Source organism: Glycine soja, chromosome 16 (genome assembly GCF_004193775.1).
Source record: "Glycine soja cultivar W05 chromosome 16, ASM419377v2, whole genome shotgun sequence".
Classification (NCBI taxonomy): Eukaryota; Viridiplantae; Streptophyta; class Magnoliopsida; order Fabales; family Fabaceae; genus Glycine; species Glycine soja.
Genome location: NC_041017.1, coordinates 2517542 through 2543110, shown reverse-complemented (window position 1 = coordinate 2543110; position 25569 = coordinate 2517542). Strand labels below are relative to the sequence as shown.

The 25569-nt window shown below is 32.5% G+C and overlaps 4 protein-coding genes across 4 annotated transcripts; 1 reads left to right on the top strand and 3 right to left on the bottom strand.

Moving 5' to 3' along the window:
• Positions 1–5943: 5943 nt before the first annotated feature.
• LOC114390269 (histone H3-like centromeric protein HTR12) lies at positions 5944–9624 on the bottom strand. The gene is made up of 6 exons (XM_028350977.1): positions 9406–9624; positions 9255–9316; positions 9138–9164; positions 8897–9004; positions 7864–7938; positions 5944–6362 (listed from the first exon to the last, which is right to left on the bottom strand). Exons 1-6 carry the CDS (start codon positions 9443–9445, stop codon positions 6360–6362), a joined length of 315 nt encoding a protein of 104 aa, XP_028206778.1. The 5' UTR covers positions 9446–9624; the 3' UTR covers positions 5944–6359.
• A 698-nt stretch (positions 9625–10322) lies between these two features.
• LOC114390601 (rhodanese-like domain-containing protein 4, chloroplastic) lies at positions 10323–16133 on the bottom strand. Its single transcript, XM_028351399.1, has 8 exons — positions 15288–16133; positions 14569–14671; positions 14377–14457; positions 13938–14015; positions 13745–13819; positions 12010–12090; positions 11548–11808; positions 10323–10772 (listed from the first exon to the last, which is right to left on the bottom strand). The coding sequence occupies exons 1-8, from the start codon at positions 15926–15928 to the stop codon at positions 10725–10727; spliced, it is 1368 nt and encodes a 455-aa protein (XP_028207200.1). The 5' UTR covers positions 15929–16133; the 3' UTR covers positions 10323–10724.
• Positions 16134–18439: 2306 nt separating this feature from the next.
• On the bottom strand, positions 18440–19175 carry LOC114389726. The gene has a single exon (XM_028350474.1). It carries the CDS (start codon positions 19049–19051, stop codon positions 18839–18841), a length of 213 nt encoding a protein of 70 aa, XP_028206275.1. The 5' UTR covers positions 19052–19175; the 3' UTR covers positions 18440–18838.
• A 2085-nt stretch (positions 19176–21260) lies between these two features.
• LOC114389407 (pentatricopeptide repeat-containing protein At4g01030, mitochondrial-like) lies at positions 21261–24981 on the top strand. Its single transcript, XM_028350075.1, has one exon. It carries the CDS (start codon positions 21459–21461, stop codon positions 24294–24296), a length of 2838 nt encoding a protein of 945 aa, XP_028205876.1. The 5' UTR covers positions 21261–21458; the 3' UTR covers positions 24297–24981.
• Positions 24982–25569: the final 588 nt, after the last annotated feature.

The window sequence follows — 25569 nt, the reverse complement described above, 5'->3', positions numbered from 1 at the left end:
CATCAAGTCCATTTTGATAATTATATACTAAAAATCAATTTTGATTTAAAAAATCCAAATAACATTATCTTGAATGGTGATGGTCTCAACCTCTGTTATGTTTGTGTGGAAATTGATCTTTTGTTATTATCGATAGCCATACAATATGTTTTGTAGGGTGCAGTGTCCTTGATCTGCATGGGGGGGGTGGGTCTGTGATGTCGGTTATGAATTATTTTGGAATCCTAGTTGGGTACAGTGTCCTTGTTATAACAACGTTATAATGAGCCTCTACTCCAAGTTGGGCGCAGTGTCTTTGTTATAACATTGTTTTTCCTTTGAGTGTAGGGGCATGACCTATAGTCTTGTACCTCTACTCTCTTTTAATAATAATCTTTGATTAGGCTGTTTCAGAAAGAAGAAAAAAACATTATCTTGAAAAACATTTTTCTAATATTTGTTATTTAAAAACAAAAAAAAACATATTATTACTTAATAATCAATTTTAATCATAATATTATAAAATCGACTTCTTTCAAAATTAATTTTATTAGGGTCAATTCAAACCATTCCTATTGATGAATTTCTTAAATATAACATTCTCCTCCAAGCATGGACACAAAAGGAATAATGTCAAGTTTGCTTCTCCATCCTCCATTCATCTAGATCTAGACTTTTAATGGAAAAGGATCTCTCTAAATTGTTACTACTACCACAAGTTTGCTGTTAAAGTTAAAGTCCTTCTAACTTAAATTTCTTCTACCTCCAAATATTTGTTGGGTACTATGCCTTCTTCTATAGCTCATTTAACTTTGGAGTAATTGGGAAATATTGAGATCGATGATTCCGAAGACCTTCTTTATTCCGTGTTTTAGTCTAGCCTTTAATAACGTGAGTTTCTCACAAGTTAATCTCGAACATTTTCCATCTGTTCAGTTGGGAAAGTTAAGTTAAACACGTAACGTTAATGTTTGGGAAGTTATTTTCACACGATCAACTTTTGGTTATATTTATTTAAATTTGTGTTTTGTATCTCATCAATTTATGAGATAATGCATATATAAATCATATCTATTTATATATACTACTTTTCATTTTTTTGGAATTTTATACTCAGTTTTTTGACGCTTTGTTTTGTCGAACTATGGAATATTATTTAATTAATAAGAAAATTCAACGACCAGATCACAATCATTATTTTAAGTAGCCAATTAACGTTAATTATTTTTTTAAAATAGTGCATCAACATATTTGGAACATTATCATTTCGTGAAGACATGATATTGACAACACATTAAACATAAAATGAAAAGGTTGAGTTTAAACCAATCATCCAGGCACTTAATATATAGTAAATTAATTTTGGGTAACGAAGGAAAGATATTAATTAACACCTTTTGTAGTTTGACTATGATGGCGATTTGATAATCGATGTCGCAACAGATTCATATATATCTTATATGAGAAAGAAAATTGTGGAATTCAAACGAACTTTTGGAAGGATATAATCTGAAAATGAGACCCAATAATAGATAGCTCCTCAACGACGCGTTCCAATTTGGTAAACACTTTTTAATAATATTCACATATCTTTCTCTTGTAAGTGAAATGGGTACGAAGTTGTCAACAACAATAATAACATAAGACCAAGACGGGTTGCAAATTTTCCACAACGAAATTACCAAGTTATTTTGTGGAAAGTGAGAGCAGGGAACACTAGTAACGTATGTCATGTTTTCAAGATTTTGTCACTAGAAACCGCGTGCCTTTTGGACCTTGAAATGTTTTGTCTTTTACTTCATATCACATGGTTTCTCTTTAGAATACTTATTTATTTCTATTTCAGGGGCATTTTTTTCATTTCAAAAAATTTATATAATTTCAATTTTGAAATGAAAGAAAAGTTCTGGGATCAAATTGACACCTTTTCTTTTCTAACTTTCCTTTTTTTTTTTCCTCCTTACATTATTTTCTTCTAGGACAATTCTATTCAAGACGCATTTAAATATATATTTATAACATGTTTGCTTTGGCGTGGCATTCTCTGGAGCGTTTAATATTAGCTTTTGCGTTGTTTTAGCGAATTTGGCGTGAAAACATGCATATATGCATGTTGCTGCAACTTATTCAGACTCGTATTTGATGTAAGCATATCTTCTAATAGAAATTTAAACTTTAATTTATTACGAATAAGATGAGAGGTGTAGAAAAAGTGAAACATGAAGTCAACAAAAGTGAAATATCATTACTTTTAAAATTATTTTATTTATTATTTGGATCGAAAATGAGATACTATCCATGTCATAACAATCATCACACTTAATATAGTGATCAGCTAAAATTTAATAAATTACCGATATCAAAACTAATTCCATTTTTTGTTGATATAAAAAAACTAATTCCACTAATTGATTTTTAGTTTTTTTTTTTTAAGTTTGTTGTTTGTTTCTATGATTAAATTAACCCGTGGGACAGAAATCTAAATGAAAAAAATCTAGAAACTTTAGGAAAGCGTTGGATACAGAGAATCAAACAAGCAGCCACGTGTGTGAACATGTGCCATATAGCCCAACAAGTTGAAAACTTCAAAAGTATGTGTATGTAGACGTGAGTAAGAATGGGTTCGAATTAATGATTTTAGTCATTTCCTGAAAATTTGAATTTTCATATACTTCTCTATCTGCTAATAGATGATTGGAAAATTTTATCACGTATTATGCTAAACGATTCAATAAACTTTAAACATATGAGACTGTCGATGACATATCAATAAATTGGTTTCATGTGAAAAATATATTTAGTATGGCCTTATAGAGACTTGCATTCTTTTATCAACCCTGTCGTGTTTATTTCTTTCAAGAATTTGTGGAACTGTTTTTTTTAGTAGGACTTAACTTTTAAAAATAAATAAACGTGTATTTAATTAATTTGATTTTTGTAATATAAATAAATGTCTTTTTAGAAGTAAAGTAAATAAATGTAAAAATGAAAATGAAATGTATATCTATTATTAATCTGACCAATAACGGGAGATTAATTTCTTTTCCGGTGTACTTTACCTCTCCCAACTCAACTTTTTACAAACAAGATTATTGCTAAAATTTCCATGAAGCACTGTGTATCAAACAGCATGATGTTGAAAAATACTTGTACAGGAATATTGTAAACAAAATTTGATTTCACACAAAATGAATGATTTTTTTTTTATAAATATTAGTTTAATTAGAAATATTATATATATATATATATATATATAATCATATATACTTTTGTAAAGGGTGCAAATAAAAATATATACTAGAAAATAATAAAAGATTTGAAATGTTAAAAATTAGCACGTGTACAAAATAAATCCATTTCATATATATTTTATTTTTGATTGTGTATAAATATTTTTTGAATGAAACAAATTTCCTGGAAATATGATATTCGATTTTTATTGTTTTATATTACTTACACGATTCAGTGTACTTGCCGAATAATATTGCAGAGAGAGTGGCTCTAACATCTATTAAATTTCTTTTTAAAAAATAATGTAATCTCTAAAAGGCATTACACATTTGAATGATTCAAAAATAACATTTTAAATAAATAGTGTGGGGCCCTTTTGGAAATGGACCCACAACTTGAGTTGTTCACTTACAAGGGCAAGAGAGCATGTTTAACGACATTTGGACTTTATGGAAGATGAGGAGACACCTTTGTAACAGAATGGATTAATGTCAATGATAATATGTGTTAAAAGCAATAAATATGAATTAAAGTCGATGTATAATGTATTATAGAAGTTTTGATGCAAGAATGATACTTACATGGAAGATGTATACAGTTTTAGCATAATTTCAACATGAAACATTTGAAGAAACTTGCTCATTATAAGTTCAAGGTTCTATAAAGATGCAAAAGTATTTTGTTTAGGCGGTGGAGAAGTAAATTTTCTTGTGTATCTTCACAAATTTTTTTAATCCTTAAATTAGTTTAAGATTCATGTTAATACCATACACCATATGTAGAAGTAAATATGATATGAAATTTTCTAAAGTTTTGATAATGTCAAAGATAAGTGTTTCTCATGTTTGATCAAAGTCAAGAATTCAGAAATTCAAGATAATTGATGAACTTAGTTCATAGAATTTAAGGAAGAGTTTTCTTAATTGATAATGCACAGGTTTGGCCAAAGGATATTTTTTAAAAGTTTTGAGATTTCATAATTATGATATTTACTCTCTGTTAATCGATTATCAGAGGCTATAATTGATTACTAGTGGTCAAAATAATTTCTGAAATGCTCTTACAAAATTTGAATTTAAAATTTAAGCCTGTAATCGATTACACAAGGCTTGTAATCAATTACCAGAAGTTTTAAACGTTTTGTAATAGTCTTTAGAAATTTAAATTTAAATTTTAAAGCATGTAATCGATTACCAGACATGAAAATTCAAATTTCAAGTTTGAAGAGTCACAACTCTTTAGAAACTATGTAATCGATTACCAGTCAGGAATTTTCGAAAATAACTCCCAAGAGTCATAACTGTTCAAGAAGGTTTTTGAATAGTCATCAAAGGCCTATAAATAGGTAGCTTGGGACACGAAATTCCTTAGAGTTTTTCTGAACAACATTATCTTATCCTCTCAAAACCAAATTGTCTTATCACTCTCAAAATATTCCTTGGCCAAAACACTTACAAATTCAATAAGGAATCTTCATCGATCTTCAATTGTAATATTCTTCTCTTAAAGAGAGAATTCTTCTTCTTTTTATACAAAGAAATCTGTTTAAGAGACCCAGGGTCTCTTAAGTTGTAACGATATCTCAACATAAGGGAAGAGTGTCTCTGTGTGATTCGGAGTTTGTAAAAAGTTTTGAATTTTAAAATATGAATGAACTTTTCTTACTCAAATAATATTAGTGATATACTTATATATAGTAGATACATATATAATTTTGAATTTTTAATATATATTGGATCAAACTGGACCAATTACAGGTCCACTAATTGAACCACTAGCCCATTATCTTGATCGGGTTAATAACCGAGTCGGATTTCATAACTATGCTTTCAAGTCTATGCCTTTTGATTAGATGGAATTTAAAATATTTTTTATTTTAAATTTATTGTAAAATTAGATGAGATTTTTCATTCTATGTACAACTAAAAGGGTTATAGTATGAAGAGCAGCATTAGAAATTTAACTGTTTTTATTTTAACTTTGCTGTTTTTTTCTTCTAACTCAGTTGTTAAATATCAAATATCGAACTCAGGATTAATAGGAATTTTTAGAAGATTGTAATTACGATTTATTATTGTACTGTCGTAAAAACATAAGCATTGGCCTCTAGTTTGGTTAGACGTTACATCAAACGTTAACAACATTGTTGGACCCCAGTGTCGGGTATATAATTAAAAGTGAGATATTTTTTATTCTTTTAATTTTATGACAATGTTTTAATATACGTATATACAAAAGTGGTAAAAATTTAATAAAACTAAAGAGAAACAGTGATGTATAATATACTTTTTCACATTGTCATCTGATTATAACAAAATGATAGTAAGCATCCTTGCCATTGGCCTATATTTGTTCAACCTTATATATCTTTGAGCTCATCATGTATGAGTAATGTGAACACAGGCATACAAGTATTCTGAATATTTTAAGATACTAATTTTAAAAACTGTCAAACCAAATTTCTTCCTATAATAAATGGATTCAACCGATGTTGAATGAATATGAATAATATCGCATAACGCTTTTAATACATTTATGTCTTTTGACAGTTTGACCTGGAATGTCACTCTCCAGAGAACAACTCCTGGATTTTAAGTCATTTAAAATTACAGTGCACTTTCCAGAGAACAACTACTGGTTTTTAAGTCATTTAAAATTACAGTGCACTTTCGTTACGCGTTTCTGATTTCAGAAAAAGAAAAACGAAATTATTACAAATAAATGAGGAAGAAATTTTAAGCCTGCGCATTTTGTTGACACTTGAATTCCTTCTACCTTAGAAAGTTAACATGAATGACAATAATCTTGGAATATTTCATTGCTACAATGGTACACTATTACCTCACTCATCAAATTAAAGTCATAAATAGTAGCAACCATTCTATAATGGTTGTTTCACCTACGAAGATATAATCATTGACATACATTAGTTAGTGTGTAGTTCCTAACATTTAATAGCCAAATAATCATCAAATTTGAGTGCTGGGTATAGAAGCAACAATGCCTCCATTGAAATTCCCTGTACTCTCTAGTCCCCCCTACTGTGTGAAGTTTTACAAACAAAAGAACCAATGGTCTTCTACTGGCATTGTCCAATCACCAAGGCCTTCCTATTCCTCCAAGCCTCCGGGCCAACTCGATATCCTTTTTCACTGAGGGAACAAACAAGAAAAACAAATGGAGCATATATTTGTGAGGTTACAGAAAGAGAACACAAAAATATTCACAATGGAAAAACATAAACCAGTTAATAACACAAGATCTTTGCATAATTATCAATCTCAGATTGTGGTTGCTATTAAAAACTGCTCTGCTTTTTGAATTCCATAGCAGTCCAGGGCCTCTCTGCTCTGCTAATACACTATAGCGCCCGCTAATCTATAGACTAGTATGGAATTATGGATCTTTGGCAAATACCACTATGTTAGCAAACCAACGTTGTGTTTTAGTATTCTGCCCATTTATTTTCCTTCAAAAAAGTAGTATGCTCAACTATTCTGTTCATTTAAATATTTAGCTACTGAGATCCATCAAGAACAGTATGACACCAGCTCCCCCACCAAAAGGCAGCTTGGCTTAAGAATGACTTTTTTCTATCACCAAAAGGCAAATCCTTTTCATTCCATACTCTAATTCGATTTTATAATATCCGCTTCCATTCCAAACATAGCTAAGTTGTTGAAAAAGTATTCTGAAATTGATTATATGAATGGAACAGTAAAGAAGAGAATAGAAGCATTACTTGCTATCTAAAGAAGCATGCACTGCACTAGTGCGTGTGTGTGCTGTTCAACTCTAGTGGTAGCAAAATAAAGTTCACATTCTTAAATATGGTTTAAAAACAGTCAACATTCTTAATGAGAATTTGATCTCAATTAATAATCACCCCTGGAGGTAACTTAGTTTGAAGAGCTCTAAGACATACAAGGAAAGTGCAAGGGAACAGGTTTAAACCCTGCAATACACTCTGCAACCTTTTTCACTCCCCCTCCCTTTTGGAGCCATGCATAACCTTTCCCTCTATATACCAAGGAAAAAAGAAAAGTTCCAAGTATGCCTGTTGAATTAGTAAGGAATTATGAAATACAATTGCCAGGTCCTTGCATAATCGATATATTAATATTGTAATATGAATTGAAAGTTAAAAATGTAGCCTTCTAATGAAACATATATCACTTGGAAGTCTGATGGAACACCTCTTAAGTAGAGAAGTTAATATTATTCTCATTTCACTAAGACTGAAGATAACTAAAGCATATTGTGTTATACTAAAATGTTGAATGTGTAAAATCTCAATTTTCAATAATCAATGGGGTTTTTTTATATATGTAGAAATAGAACACGATATCAAGGGGTTTACAACACTCACACACTCTGCTCAACCAGCCAGACCCCCTTGGTAATCAATGGGTTCTTTTCTATGCAGATTTGGTAATATCTGACCGAGTTTCAATTAATACATAATCATGTAAAACATACAAATAAATTAAGCAGACAATATAGTGGACAACAGTAACAGTAAGTATGAAAATTTAAATAGTTCAACCAGAAGCAAATTGAAACAAGCCACATTTGCATTATAATTAGAAGAATTGCAAATTTGAAACAAGCTCCCTAGCAATAACTCACATGAGCATGGAAAAAGTTGCATACCTCCTGAAGTGCCACCACAGCTTCAGGTGTCCAACGAGACACCTCTGAGGAGAATTGATTTGTAATTTGTTTAACCTATAGCCAAAAAGAAAAATATTACCAAAACAGCAAGAACAAACTTCTCACAAGATTTAATTCAGCCAAATCAAATCATAATTCAGCTAAATCAAATAATAATTCCATACAGAGCATGTTCTTCAAGCACTTTCATCAGTGAATAAGTGGTAAGTTACAAAAATATTCCTACGAAAAAATAAATAAAACAGCAACCAAACTATGATGCTCACTTTTACGCCTAAGTTTACATCAAATAGTGTTAGAGTGAGGGAAGCTGCAAATGAAGAATTATGAAAAGGGAAAAATTTAGAAGCAACTCCTTAGATGCTTTTGGAGTGGTTCTCCAATTAGAATTGATGTTTCATCTTGGTAACCTACTCTAACATTTAATGCAAACCTTTATTGTGCATATTATCGAGGTGAAACTTCAATGTAATTTAATAGTATCACTAAAAGTAACCAAAACTGTATCCTAGTTTTGTCCTTATAAAAAAAACAGATTTTGAACTTTAATTACAGTTTCAGCTATTAGTAGCTGTGGTGAATACATGAAGGCGAGAACTAATTCTGCTAACTGTCTAGCAAATATAACTAGTATCTACTTACTAACTAAAGTGCCTAATTTTAACTAGAATGTGTTTACATATCCATTCCATCCAATGTTACACCAATCCAACACCTCTCTTACTTTATGCTTTGGCATTATAATATGTAAAACTTCCATTCAACACCAATCAAACAGTTTTCCAAACACACCCCTAATCATTAGTAATAAAAGATAGATAGACAACCATAATGATTTTTTCTTTTGGCAAAATTGACAAAGTTTAGAGTAAAATCTAAGCAGCAGCAATGCAGCACACCCAAAATTAACACTACATAATCATTATTATTATCATCATTCCGAGTACAAGCAAACACAAATCTGTTAATTTTCACTTGAGAGCAAAATGCTGAGGGTTTCAGAAATACTCACACATCTGATAAAGGGAGCAGCCGGGATAAGAAGCTCACAACTCCTCTGAAGATGCCGAATCTCACGAAGCGCCACAGTGCCCTGCCTATTGCGCATCTTTTTCCTTCCCTGAGTCTCAGGCAATGTTTTTATTTTTTTAACTAATAATTACAAAACATTAAAACACCACAATTAAGCACCATAATTATTACAACCACAATACAAACAAACTCAGAATGAGGCTTTTCGCGAAAAGACGTACCCTGCGGCTCCTCTCTCTAGTTGCAGGCTTCACAGATTCAAATTCAGAAAACAAAGGTCAAATTAGGGATTTCGCAAATCAAAACACAGAGAGAAAAATAGAGACAGAGTGAGTTACCGATTGGGATGATGATAGTGATGGCTGCGTGGACGTGGATGCGCGTGGCGCTTTTTTTTTACCTGCGAATTTTGCATGGCGAAGAAAATGAGGGTTGCATTTTTTGAGAAGTGAAAAAAAAATGAGTGAAGTGATGAGATTTCAGACATACCGGATTTGCGAGAAGCTGGCGTGTGCTTCACTCTCGCCATGGAATTCAAACGAACGAACGAACGAACCTTCTTCACGCTTCGGATTTGATTTTCGGTTTCGGTTTCTGCATTTTTCTTCTTCTTCTTTTTGGCTCTGTTTCGGATTCGGAACTTTGTGAATTTTCAAAATGCAGTGGTTTGCCTCCATTTTCTTCATTATACCCAAATTATCGCACAGACTGAAAAATGTTTTACTTTTTAGTTTAATTAAATTATTCACGTATAACTCAAAAAAGTATATGATTTTTAAAATTATTATTATAAAAATTAATAAATTTTAATTATATTATAATTAGATGATAGTTTAAAAAAATGTTTATAAAATCAGTGTATTTTTAATTAAATTCTATATTTTTTAAAAATATTATTAATCATATTTAATTTTTTCCTATTATAAGTGGAGATGTTAACGGTAAAGAAAGTAGAATGCTATAATAGTATCGCTTGAAAATGAAAAGCCTTCAAGGCAAAAAATACGTGCATAAAACATAAAACACCAGAGCAAAAGATACAACAAAACATTTTACACTTTCATTCAATTTCGGATTGTTACGACTATATTAACTAGTATTTAATTTTTATAATAGTTACTTAAAAAGTATATCTAAACTAATTTCTAATTAATTAACAGTAAAAAAATTTCACACTATCAATATATTAAATTAAGGGTCATGCTAACTCGTACTTTTATTGTATTAGTTAAGAAACTAAAAAAAAAATATTTATTGTAAAGATTAAAAATTTCATGGACATTACAATTTTAAACGTCTCAATAAAAATAATTCTACATTTAATTTCTTAATCAATGCACCAAAATTATTGATTAACATTTGCCTTAAATTAAATCCATCTTATATTGATATTTTCAGAAAAAGTCTACCATCAACATTTTTCTTTTCACAATTGCATAGTCAATTTGTGTTGATGAATCCGTACAAAGCAGAATTTCATACATAAACCTTATTTGCTTGCTCCAAAACTGAAAGATTAAATGTTATACTAAATCTCAAAATAACTACAATGTTAACTTGACACCTACCTCTACAACACATCCATCAATTACAAAAAGTGTACCGAGTAGCACAAAGTGGAAGGATAATCATAACAACTTCAAAATTATACAACGTATGTCACGGATCTTATCTGCAAATTAAGATGCATGACTATTTCTGATAGGATTATAGATTGTAGAGTTGTACACCTCTTGATACATGCTGGATATTTGGATAATTGATTTGCCTTCCATGGAATTCTGTTCAAGATTAAAAGAAGTGAAGGTCTAGGGCTGTGAAGGGGTAGGAGATGTTGGAGGCTTGAAATCTGGATACTACAATTCAAGAAGAAAAAAAAAGGAAAAGCAGAGTTATATCAGGAGCATGCAGTATAAACAGAGTATATAGTTTTCATAAATTAAATTTCCATTCATTACTATTTTTTTTAAAAAAAATATGAAATATAATGTTTCCTCTCACATGAAACTTCATATTCATCCCAAACTTCATTCAATATTTCAGTCTTCTCTTGGGCAGAGGGATCTCACAAATGAGTTGGGTCTTAGGGACTCACTAGGGTCAGGACTGGCGTCAAGACTCAAAGAGCACATACAGAGATTACCCACAAACAAGGTCTTCACATCGGCAATGAGAATCAAACTCATGCCCTTTTGGGATATGAGTTTGTTCTTTACCAATTGAACCAACCTTTGTTGGTAATGCAGTGTGACATTTGATATTGATTAAAGAGATTCTATTAAATGGAATCATAATGGCACCGGAAAAAAAATAGGAGTGTTAACAACACAGTCTTTAACACACTACTGTTACCAAACCTCTATTATTGAGTAAAATGTATTAGAAACTACAAATTATGAGTGAAACTCGTTATATAAGAAGTGAAACCCACCAAATTTTGTGATTTTCCATCAATTTCAACCAATAATAATGGGTTCTGAAGAGTGTTTTGGAAAATATGTTACTAGCATTTCTTAAAGAAAAATATATAATATATGGAAAGAAAAGTTCCAAGAAAATTGGCCACCACAAGCATGACTAATCAGCACCAAAAGTGGAAAAATTCATAGAGAAAGGAAGTTAAGACTTTACATATGGGTATGGTGAAAGTGGCCTTGGTTGCACAGGAAGTGATTCTTCTGCCTTGACTTCAGTTTTGGGCACAGAGTTTACTTCAGGAGCTACTGCATCCACTTTGGGCTCGGGAGTTGCTACTGCTTCAGCTTTGGACTCGGGAGTAGCTACTGCTCTCTGTACAGTGCTATCAGCTGTAGCAAGCTCTGAACTTTTCTCTGCCGGAGCAGGAAGAGCCTTATTATCGGTAGAGGATGGTAGAAGAGCCTTTCCAATATCCTAGTGTTTCCCAGCAATTTCATTCAAAGAGAACAAGGTCAGAGCAAGAGTGATAAAAAAGTTCACAAATCATATAAGGTAAATTTTCAGAAACAGATATAATATCTCAATTAAAATTTTAAATATGTGCTCCAAAATGATGCATCACATCATAATTACAGCTAATTTATTAGGATGTAGATCAAGACAAATATTAAGTACCTTTATTTCATCAACAAGTTCTTTGGGGGCAACCTTGGTGTTCAAGAACTCACCAAGTTGTTTCACGGTTTGCTCTCGGTCCTGCCATCAAATAAAATGAAATTAATATAAAAAAAAAAAACAAAAATAATGCGATATTGAGACTTTACCCATATAAATGACAATAAACCAGAGCAAAGGGCATGATGACCAATGAGACAGGGTTAATTGTCATGCAACAGTCAGCCTCAGTTGTCAACAAATGTCATAATGTACAAATTCCCGAGTGTGAAACTAACCTAATAATTTATTCTAGAGTATATTATACTCCCCTCCCACAAGAGAGGTTTAAAATACACCGCCCTACCCCTCTTATTTTAATATAAACAAATATCTTAGGGTTAATTTTTTCTCTTATGACTTTCAACATTATCAGCAACTAGTTTTGAATTCTTGCTATGAACTTTGAGACTTTAGAAGATGAATAATGATTCCAAGTGAAGTTTCAAAGCTGATAGTATGAGAATTCAAAATATCATTACATATTATTAAAGTCCAAATGTTGATAATACAATGTTCAGAATTAATTATCAGTGGCCTTCAAAGTTAAAGAAAAAAGAAAAGTATTCATACTGATGTCTCAGGAAAAAGGGAAGCAACTTCTAAATAAAGAGGGGAAGAATGTAATTTAAGTATCTCTCTAGGGAGAAAAGTGTATTTTTCTTTATATTCTAACTTCTTCAGTCATCACTATCAACTTTGGTGGATTTTCATGGAATACAACTATGTTATGTGAAATGAAAATTACCCAAAAACTACAGGCTATAGCTTTGCATGCTCTAGCAACAAGTCTCAAAACTAATGCATTAAAGAGGGAAAATGTTCTTCATTAAGATTGGTTTTTGAACATAGGAATCTTGATTCACATGATATATGGAAAACCATCTGTTAATAACAATCAACATTGTTGCCAGTTATCATACATCCATTAGAGTAGCAGAATATTCAAACATTTGTCCCATTTCTATCACCAAAATGTTAGGAAGTTCCACAAGACCTGCCTCAATTCTCGGGATGCAGCTTATATATTTGTTGGGCAACTTCACTTAGTGTCAATTGGTTTTAAGCTGAAAGCTAACATGGTATCAAAGCCTATAACAGTTGGGAGTACCCAAGGCCTTATAAACCTCACACTTCATATGTGGTACTCAAGTCCCATAACTTGAAATTGGATCCTATGCTTATAATATGGGACTCACAATCGCATCTGGGATCACAAACTGACAGGTTAAAATTGTTGGACTAAATGGAAAAACCCTCATACATTCTTCTTTCAGCAATAGAGGGAGACTGGTTTCTTAACCTCAAATGTACCTTGGCCCTTGCTCTTGCTCTCTCTCTCTCTCTTTCTCTGCCTCTCTCTCTCACATGTAGTTACAAACCCTAAAATGGCGCTTCTCTAATTTACATAATTAATTCAATTCATGAGCATATCTCTCTTTTACTTACATTTTGATGATATCATTAAAAAAGAAATGAACATATTCTTCATTCCTTGAAGAGAAATATCTGAAGTTTGATTTTGATACAATGCCTCAATAAACTCAACAGAAGGGCATACTCTAAAATTAAAGCACAGACATGCAACAAAAGGATGGTTGCCTACTAGAGGCAAAGGAGAATTATTCAAGAAATTGATGATAATAAACAACAAAAATGGAAAAAGCATGCATCTTGATTTGAAAACATTGCCTACCTCAGCAAACAAAAGCTTCTTGCTTGCAAACTGAATGAGCGCAGCTGATCCAACAACCTGGAGGATTGATTCTATCTACAAACAGAAAAAACATCATGAACAAGAAATTTATGTCAGTGAAGTAACATCATAATGGATTATTGCTTTTTCAGAAGAAGGGAATAAATTGTAAGTAATAACTCATCAGATCAACCTCAGAAAAAGCTAATAGACTAAGTCCAGCAGCAGCTGCAGCAACCCCAAGAGTAACTGCCACGCCATCAGTGGTATCCTGCAACAAACCTCCAATCATTAGAAAGACATAGAAATGGTCAAATAAGATCATGAACAAAAACTGTTTATGTTAAAAGCATCTATAAATGGATCAATCACCAGATTCTTGAAAAACAATATCTCAATCTCATATTTAACTTTTCTGATGAGCAAGTCCAGTTAATAATTCATTCTAAATTTTTCCTGATCGGTCAGTTTCCTTTCTTGCTAGCAAAAATTCTCAATTTGAGAGGGCAAACATTTAAATTTAACAGAATGAAAATGCCTACTATTTTTAAATCTGAAAACCAATAGTAGTATTTTGCAAGTGCATCAGCGTTGAAATAAGAAATGCAATTAGACAAATCCCAGATACTTACTCCTATTGCTTCAGATATAGCATCTGTCAGATTGTCAAAACTCAATGTTTTCCGTGGTTCTATCCAAGGAAGACCACTACTCTGCAGAATTCCAGCCAATGTCAGAATACTAAACAATAGAGAAAAAAAGTTGGTACTTAAAATGCAAATATTAGAAATATGATTAGAAAAATGGAAAGGGAGAGGAAATACCTTCCATCCTCGCGGTCCTTCTGCACCATCCTTAATCGCATAAGCTGCTTTAAACCCATTAACGGTAACCAACTCTGCAACCAGTTCAGAGTTCCCATCAAATCTGGCTTCCATCACAAGTTCACTCAATCAGATTCAAGAATATTCTCTTGCAAAGTGCAATTAGAAACATCAAATATCCATGATAAAATAACACAACAAACAACCTTTGAATGTCAATGAGAATTTTTCAATCTTCCCCTCAGCATTAATAGCAAAAGTGTGTTGACTAAATCTTAGATTTTAGGCCTAACTCATCATCCTCACAAAACTGAGTTTGAATTTTAAAGAGAATTCTTCAATTTTCCTGTCACCATTAATAGCAAAATTGTGATGACTTAATAGCAAAAGTGTGTTGACTTAATCTTAGATTTTAGGCCTAACTCATCATCCTCACAAAAACTGAGCTTGAATGCTAAAGAGAATTCTTCAATTTTCCCTTCACCATTAATTAATAGCAAAAATTCAGATTTAGGCCTAACACATCCTCACAAAATTAACATGTAAGGTAGTGGGTGCCTAAGCTTTATAACCTCCTAGCAGGTATAATCTCAAGTCAATGTGGGACATGTCACATGGGTTTTTCCCAATTCTCAATATGCTATATCATCAACATGGATTATAACAACAAAATAGATAAAAAATAAACTACAAATGAAATTGTTCTGTACTACTCTTACTTGTCCAGAATAAACAATGTGGTATTCTCTGGCTCCTTAAACTTCAAAGCAAGCTTCTTCAAGAACCCTGGCTTATCATCACCCTTATAAGGTATTGACACTGCTTTCTTCTTCAGACCCCCAACATCTGGGGACCCCACTTGCCTAATCTCCACCAGTGCCCTTATATCAAGCAACTGAGCATTCCCATCAGCACCAAGTTTTGCATAAGCATTCTTGGCAGACTCAACACCCCAAGCCTTAGGCTTCTTGAAAAGAACCTGAGACAAAACCAATGGCACTGCCAAAACAGCTACTCCCCCAGCAAGAATTGCAGGGTTTTCAGCTGCAAAGCCAGTGACACTCTCCACAAAACCGTTCACATCAAAGTCCCCAGCACCAGGGAGGCTCAAAGGTTGTCCCAGGGCTTCATCGTACGTTAAAGCTGTGGCAGCTCCACCATTTACAACGGAAGCTGCAAGAATCAGCCCCCCATGCAAAGTTTTTGATATGCAACTTTGCAGCAAGGTTTGTTTTTTGTTGGTGGAGGTGGAAAAGTTTGAGACTTTGCATACAGAAACAGAAGGGTGTTTAGTTCTTGTTGTTTTTGCATCAGAGAGCACAGATAGAGGGGTCAAGCCAGCAGCATTGAGGGCCTCCATTGGTATATATATCACAGAATCTGTGGTGTGAGGCACTCAGAGAGAGAGTGTGTGAAGTAGTAGTGCTACTACTACCATGAGAGTTGTGCAAGCTCTCAATGGGTTGTTTTGTTTCCTTGTGGTGTTGTGTTTTGGAGGTTGTGATCTATCTGGTTTGAGTGGAAACTCTTGAGAGAGAGAAGAAGCAAAAGGGTAAGCCTGTGTTGGTAGGTGAAGTGCAATTCAGTGGAGGTGCTGATGTGGTGAGGATATAGGAACATGGCCAATGGTTGAATGACACGTGGAGAATGAAGATGAGACTCTTCAGCTGATGAGGGTTGAGTTGAGGTTTCATGGTCTGCAATTGTGTGGCTCAGAAACGTCCGAGAGATGCTCATGAACTTGCTACCACCTGTTGAACAATGGGAGTACGACTACTCTCGAGAGTAGAGAGTGTAGTACAATTTTCTAAACTTATAGTATTCTTACAAGACATAATTGTTATTGTTTTAAAGAAATTTTATATAAATATGAATTATTCCATTAAAAAAATTGTGATCGTCCACCTCTGAACATTAATACATCAATTTAATTATGATTAAATCTTGGGATACTTTGTTTTAATTAGTTTTAATTTAATTATTTATTTTAAGTATACAGATGATATTTGTTTCTTACACTCTTTTTTTTATTTGATGAGATACTATGTTTTAATTAGTTTTAATTTAGTTACTTACTTTTATTTTTCATTTGATATACTTTCATAAGGATGGAATTACTTCACAATTATTGGTAAAGTTATTATTTTCCATACTTATTTGTATATATTATTTTTATTTATTTAACTATTAAATATTTTGATATCAAATCAATGAACATATACACCAAATGTTAGACAAATCAATTAACAAAAAATGATAAGTAAATCGACAACTGTAGTAATGTAATTTTATAATTATTATTATATTATATATTAAGTTGAATTTATTTAATGGAGTATTTAATAGGTTTAAATTTTTTTTAAAAATGTGAAATCTTCCATAAGAACATTTGATACAATGGTTGAATTTATAAAATTTACTGTATAAAATGAATTATTGAATCTATTTTTTAGGTAATTTGATTCCTCTTAAATATATATATATATAAGTATCAATTACTTAATCATAAGTGTTTGTTTAATCTTAAATTTAAGTTTATTTTAGACAAACGAATCAAATTGTTCATTGTTTTGTTAGCACGTACAGGTTGTATGTTATTCAATAAATCTTTGATTTCATTCTGCCTTTGTATGTATCCTTTATGAATGAAACTTCTTAAGTATTTTTCCTTAAAAAAATCTAAAATTTAGCGTGAATGATTGCTAAGGTATTTTGAAAATATTTAATAATTGAAGTACTAGATTTTAATATATAAAAAAATATTAAATGAGATAATAAACGTTGATAAGAACACCATTAAATATATGCATCAACTTATATGGAATTATTCTAACTTAATCAATAATTTCATGTTTGAATCTTATGTTTTCAACTACATTAAATACTTTGAAGAAAGAATTTGATTTCCCAGAGTGATTCAAAAAAATCCCTTCAACGAAGAATACTTTTTTTTCACTTCAAAAACTTTTTAAAACTAAGTTTGAAAATATTATTTTTTATTCTCAAACTAAGTTTCTCATACAAACAACAGTTGTAATATAAAAAACTAACCTCATTTACTCCAATTATTAAACAAAATCCTTAATTTTAACTCAACGTCAAAAAAATATAAATCAACTCGCTTAAGTAACTCAAAGATATTCTAAGCATGGATTATAAGAGCCTACCCACTAACACTTCTTGTTAAAAGACATTTGTTTGTTGATTCTTCTCGTAACAGGTGTGGTGCTCATCAAGAAATTTATTGCGGGACTGCAGCAAAGCCAAAATCATTTGGAATTCTCTTCATTTGGATGTGCATCAAGGTGTTCAGACTCTTGACACATTTCATCTTGGATCCGTAACAATGTTAATGGCAACTCTGGAATTCTTTTTTATGTTGCGTGTTGGATAATTTGGAAGGCTAGAAACAGAGAAATATTTCAAGACAACACTTGGAATCACTGGAATGTTCTGCATCAAATCCAGAATCCGGTCTCTTTGATAAATCAAAACTTAGACCACACAATGAGTATTAGACTCACTCACAGTCCGGCTCATATTAGACTCAAAAACATTGAAATAAACATAGTAGGAAGGAGGAATGATATGAACATTTAACTTCGTGTACAAAATCAACTAGTACATCAATCTCACTTATAACAACAACTTTCTCCCTTAACAAAATTTTCCAAGAATAAGGAATCAAATTTCTCGTAAAAGATGGCATAACAGCATAGCCATGCGCTGTGCGCCCCTTGATTTAGACAGCCTTGTTCTTGTATTAGAAAATCATTATGACACAAGAAACGAATTGAAAGTTGTCTCGGTTAAAGCATCAAACCTACTCAAGCAGTTTGATGGATCGTTGAAAGCATTAACAACTAATGTCTATAAATCTTTTTGTTCACAATAATGAAAACCTTATTATGACATATAAGGGAATCTGACCTAAAATGTTGGCATCTAAATGCTTATTAGTAGTATCATAAATTAAAATACATCGAAGAAGCCAATACGTAATGACATATACAAACACTGAAGTGTAAAGTCTCAACCCTTTTGTAACACTCCTATTCCTAGTAACAAATATTAGAATCATTGGAACAAACAGACCATGATGTTTTACTTGACAGATACGCTGAAAACTAAAATGTTTGTCATTCCCTCACAGGCATATGAATGCACAGGATTTTGTTTTTACCAAAATAAATAAACCCCACAATTTAAACCAAGAAGAAATGAATTATAAATAATGTGTTTGTATGTGTATACAAAAGATGGTATGGGATCAGGAACCAGTGTACATGTGTACTCCAATAGCCATCAAGAAGATGCAAACGAGAGCAAAGTAGAGGATGGAGTGAACCAATATCGACACTCCACTTGTCTGAAAGTTGCCAAACTCTACCATCTTGCCTTTACCAGGAATCTGGATCAGCAACCCTGGAGTCAAGAGAATGAAGAGCACCACAGACACAAAAACTGGCCCCCAATCAGCCATGATCTTCTTCTGCTATTTTTCCTTCTCTCACTCTTGTGTCTTTCAAGTTTCAATGCTTCTTGGTTGGTGGTTTCAATGAGTGTAATGTGCACATGGGACTTGAAAAAAGGTGAGGTTGGTAGAAAGGGACAAGAAATTGATGACTAGGAAGGCAGAAATTCTTGCCTAGAAAGGTTACAAAATCAAGTGATTCTCATTCATTCACATTTTACAACTCATACCCGCACACATGCCACCAACTTGTTAGCATGTTTACAATTAACAATTAACGTTTTATAGATCATTTGAGAAAGAATCCTGATGAATAAATATCCTTAAGATCTTCTTTTTTAACCTCTTTAAATTTATTTGAATAACTGATCACTCTAACATATAATAATAAATTCATATTTTTTAAATTATTAGTGACCATTTATCTTTGTAATATAAATTATAGTTTTAGTATATTGCCTACAAAAGTCATTAGAATTGGTATCAAATAACACAATTTAAGACTTGATAGATGTCACTTAGTTAGCAACACTCGTTAAGTTTGTGAGATTAAACTTGAGTTTGATTTCTATACAACACATTTTTTTAAAAGAACAAAAAGCTTTAATGATTAGTCATATAATTAGTCCCTAAGGTCAAAGCTTATGGAGATAATCGACGTCTCACTAGAAAACCAAATGTCCTTATTAATGTGATTAAAAAAATAAGATAGTTCAAGTTGCCCAAACGATTTTTTTTTTAATTTCTTAAAAAATATGTTTTACAAATTAATTTAAAATTAATGACACAAGCAAAAATCAAACATGTGAGTCTCACATTATTAGCACGATATTCTGATCGACTGAGCTAATAGGTCAATTATATTATAAAATAATTAATATCGTTATATATAACACTAAAATTTTTAAGGTATATTTAATGCACATATAGATTTAGATAATAAATTTTGTGACTATTAGTTTTGATCTAATAATTAATTTATTTACACATATAAATTTTTATGAAACCTATGATTTTTATTCAAAATTTATATATGTAAAAAAATATATTATTAGATCAAAATTAATTCTTACAAAATTTATTATCTAAATTTACATGTGTATTAAATATACATTAAAAATTTTAATGTTATATATAACGACATTTAATTATTTTATAATATAATTAACTTATTAACTTAGTTGATTAGAGTGTGGTGCTAATGACGAAAAGTCACGTAAAGCAATGCAATGTCCTTGTGTAAGTGTAGAAAGTTTTAGGCATGCACGTTGATGGGCAAGAGATAGGTCAATTATGTTATAAAATAATTAATATGGTTATATATAACACTAAAATTTCTAATGTATATTTAATGCACATGTAAATTTAGATAATAAATTTTGTGAAAATTAATTTTTATCTTATAATTAATTTTTTACATATATAAATTGTAAATAAAACTCATATGTTTAATAAAAATTTACATATGTAAAAAAATACATTATTAACATAAATCTACTAATTTATTTTTTGATCTTATTACAGTTAATTTTTATCTAATAATGTATTTTTTTACATATATAAATAACTAAATACATCATTCAATTAAATATCAAATTTGTTTAATTATCAATCGTTGTAATAAACATCTAATTACATCATTCAATTAAATATCATATTTGTTTAATTTTCAATCATTGTAATAAACATTCAAATACATCATTCAATTAAATATTAAAATTTTATTATTATTAATTACTATAATAAACATCTAAATCCAACATTCAGTTAAATATCAAATTTATTTAATTATCAAATTTTGTAAATAAATTAAATGTATAAAAAAATCCAAATAAATTATAATTTTTAAAAAATTCAAAATATACAGATTGACAATTTATATATTTTGAAGAAAAAAAATGTATACCTCTTCTTCTCTAACGATGAAAAATCAGCAAATTTCACACCATATATCTGTAAATAACATACATATATTACCTACGACAATAAACGCTCACAAAAAGATGCTAACAGAAGTAAGTTATACTAAGTGCAATTTTAGGAAGAAGAAAAAATACTACAAAAATAAAAAAATTAATCTATTATTTATAATAAAAATACTCAAAGACATTTTTAGTATTTTAAAAAAATGTTGGATGGCTAGGAAAAATGCGGGCACCCCAAGCAGTTACCGGCACCATTTCTATTTTGAATGAAGGGGAACATTGCTCTCTCAAAAAAATTCAGTTTTACGGATAGGATAAACCTTATCAACAAAAAAAATCTTAGAACCCACACGCTCACGAACTTTCTAACATTACTCAGCATTCAGACTATGAACAAATTTGCAAATAGATAATTGGAGTTACAGCTCAAGCTAGAGCTCTCAGTATTTAATTGCCCCTACCATTTCATCACTACTGACATAAACACTCTCATGACATTTTCCTTCTCCTTTCAGTACCATAGCTTCATGGATAACCTAGCAGCACCTTTCCATCATCTTAATCCTTATTTTGTTCATAACCCACAAACACACATGCCGCCAAGAAGCCATTCACCCTCTTCAATTTCTCTTGGAATGTCAGAAGCTCAGCTTGTTTCTTCTCCTCAATTTTCCCCACCAAAATTTTCTCCATTCTTTCACCCTTTTGGTGAGATAAGAACCTTGAATTCTGTGAGGGAATTGCATGCCCAGATTATCAAAATGCCAAAAAAGAGGAACTTGGTTACAATGGATGGAAGCATGATGAGAAACTACTTGCAATTTGGAGACTTTGAGTCAGCAACAAAGGTATTTTTTGTGGGTTTTGCAAGGAACTACCTTCTATGGAACTCTTTTATTGAGGAGTTTGCAAGTTTTGGAGGTGATTCACATGAGATTCTGGCGGTCTTCAAGGAATTGCATGATAAAGGAGTGAAATTTGACAGTAAAGCTCTCACTGTTGTTCTGAAAATTTGTCTGGCTTTAATGGAGTTGTGGCTTGGGATGGAAGTTCATGCTTGTCTGGTTAAGAGAGGCTTCCATGTTGATGTACACTTGAGTTGTGCATTGATCAATCTCTATGAGAAATATTTGGGAATAGATGGGGCAAATCAAGTTTTTGATGAGACCCCACTACAAGAAGATTTCTTGTGGAATACAATTGTTATGGCAAACTTGAGGAGTGAGAAGTGGGAGGATGCCTTGGAACTGTTCCGTCGAATGCAATCGGCTTCTGCCAAAGCCACTGATGGCACTATTGTCAAGCTGCTGCAAGCATGTGGAAAATTGAGAGCTCTCAATGAAGGGAAGCAGATTCATGGGTATGTTATAAGATTCGGAAGAGTGTCAAATACTTCAATTTGCAACTCTATAGTTAGCATGTACTCTAGGAACAATAGACTTGAACTAGCTAGGGTAGCTTTTGATTCAACTGAGGATCATAACTCGGCATCATGGAACTCGATAATTTCGAGTTATGCAGTCAATGACTGTTTGAATGGTGCCTGGGATCTCCTCCAAGAAATGGAATCTTCCGGCGTCAAACCAGACATTATAACTTGGAATTCTCTATTGTCTGGCCATCTTCTTCAGGGGTCATATGAAAATGTTCTCACCAATTTCCGGAGCCTGCAAAGCGCAGGCTTCAAGCCAGATTCATGTTCAATAACTAGTGCTCTACAAGCAGTCATTGGATTGGGTTGCTTTAATTTAGGGAAAGAAATCCATGGTTACATAATGAGAAGTAAGCTTGAGTATGATGTCTACGTTTGTACTTCTTTGGTGGATAAGTATATTAAGAACGATTGCTTAGATAAAGCTGAAGTAGTGTTCCATCATACAAAAAACAAAAATATTTGTGCCTGGAATTCATTGATATCTGGTTACACCTACAAGGGTTTGTTTGACAATGCTGAAAAGCTACTCAACCAGATGAAGGAGGAAGGAATAAAACCTGATTTGGTGACATGGAATAGTTTAGTTTCAGGTTATTCAATGAGCGGCCGCAGTGAGGAAGCATTGGCTGTGATCAATCGGATCAAGAGTTTGGGATTAACTCCTAATGTGGTGTCCTGGACTGCTATGATATCAGGCTGTTGTCAAAATGAGAACTACATGGATGCCCTACAGTTTTTCAGCCAAATGCAAGAAGAAAATGTAAAACCTAACTCTACTACCATTTGCACACTTCTCCGGGCATGTGCAGGCTCATCACTGTTAAAGATAGGTGAAGAGATACACTGCTTCAGTATGAGACATGGGTTTCTGGATGACATATATATAGCCACAGCCCTCATTGACATGTATGGTAAGGGAGGAAAACTTAAAGTAGCCCATGAGGTTTTCAGGAATATTAAGGAGAAAACACTACCATGTTGGAATTGCATGATGATGGGATACGCTATTTATGGCCATGGGGAAGAGGTATTTACTCTATTTGACGAAATGCGCAAAACTGGTGTTAGACCTGATGCTATAACCTTCACAGCTCTTCTATCTGGCTGCAAGAATTCAGGTTTAGTTATGGATGGGTGGAAGTACTTTGACAGCATGAAGACAGATTACAATATTAATCCAACAATTGAGCACTACTCTTGCATGGTAGATCTTCTTGGAAAAGCTGGCTTTCTTGATGAAGCTTTGGATTTCATTCATGCCGTGCCACAAAAGGCAGATGCTAGTATTTGGGGTGCTGTTCTTGCAGCCTGCAGACTTCACAAAGACATTAAGATAGCGGAGATTGCCGCTAGGAATCTCTTAAGGTTGGAGCCATATAATTCTGCTAACTATGCGTTGATGATGAACATATATTCCACTTTTGACAGATGGGGGGACGTGGAGCGCCTTAAAGAGTCAATGACTGCCTTGGGGGTGAAAATCCCAAATGTTTGGAGTTGGATACAAGTTAAGCAGACTATTCATGTGTTCTCCACAGAAGGGAAATCACATCCAGAAGAAGGAGAAATATATTTTGAGCTGTATCAATTAATCTCAGAGATAAAAAAGCTGGGGTATGTACTTGATATTAATTGTGTGCATCAGAACATTGATGACAGTGAGAAGGAGAAGGTTCTGCTCAGTCACACAGAGAAGTTGGCTATGACATATGGACTGATGAAAACTAAAGGAGGGTCACCAATCAGGGTGGTGAAGAACACAAGAATTTGTCATGACTGTCACACAACAGCTAAGTACATTTCCTTGGCTCGAAACCGCGAGATTTTCCTCAGAGATGGTGGCCGTTTTCACCATTTCATGAATGGAGAATGCTCCTGCAAAGATCGCTGGTAATAAGATACATGGCCAAAAGCCTGAATCATTTTCTTCTCTGGCTATTGTGATCTTGTGTATCAACAGAGGGAGTGTGTTCATGAAGGGAACTTTGTGCTAAGTTAAGGAATGACTAAGTTTCTCGGGGAATCATAGAATACCCTTTTTGCAAGTGGCAATCTTCACCTGAAATAGTTTGCCTTTTTTTGCAAGTCACAGTATGAAGGAGTTAGAATAGATACATTACTTGGGAGCCAGCATCACCAACAACGTGGCTTAGCTCTCGCTTTAAAAGGTTGCATGCAATCTGAAGAAAAATATCATGCAAGTTACTAAACAGTGGCACAAAATGTGCCTTGTGCTGCTTCTGCAACAAGTTCTTGTACTTCCAGGTTTCACCACTGTCAAGAGTGGCCATCTGTTGGCTTCAACAGCAAATGAAAGTAAAGTATAAAAAATACTTTTCAAATTCACATTGCTAGCAATCCAGTTTGACAAAAAAGCAATCATTTATTTCAATAGAAATTTTGTCTATGGCTATTACAGTATTTTTCTTCACATCCTCTCCTCTTCTCCACCTTTCACATAAGTTCGATGTCAGAAACACTGTTTTATTAGCGTGCACTTGTAAATAATATATACGTGAGGCAATTTTCAGGGTATGTATAAGATAAAAACTTAATATTACAAGTTTGACAAGTTATTCTGACTCTCACTCAAGTTAGTAAGTGATGTAGACGGTAACACGGGCTTTGAAAATTGAGTTTGGAATCGAGTTTGAGTTGCATATATAAATGACAAAAGGATAATTATCAACGTGCACCTCATTTTGAGGTGAATTTGAGTGGTAGGAACTGGGAACTAGGATAATATTTTTTGCAATGCTTTACGTGGAGTAACACAACTCAAAAACCACAAAATCCCTCGCAATATAATCACACATCACATAACAGTAGTTTTAGAATATTCTTCTACTACAACCCCCCTATATTCCATAAGTGGTTATGACATTAACAACTATACTTCCTACACCTAGGCCAGTTAAGCCACATCAATTATGTTTATGCAATCTACTCTTAGCAATGTTACTTCACCGACATAAACACTGAGCATTAAAATACCTTCTTAAATAGCTCCACCCCCTTCCTACTTGAACTTACAAAACTTCTAGAGTATTGATTGTTTGTGTTGTTACCTCAACGTCAAGGTTCAGGCACAACACTTACAAGCGTGATCCGGTTAAGCTTCAGGGTATTTAATGCAATCTTATCTCATGTATAGACAAGATGAAAGT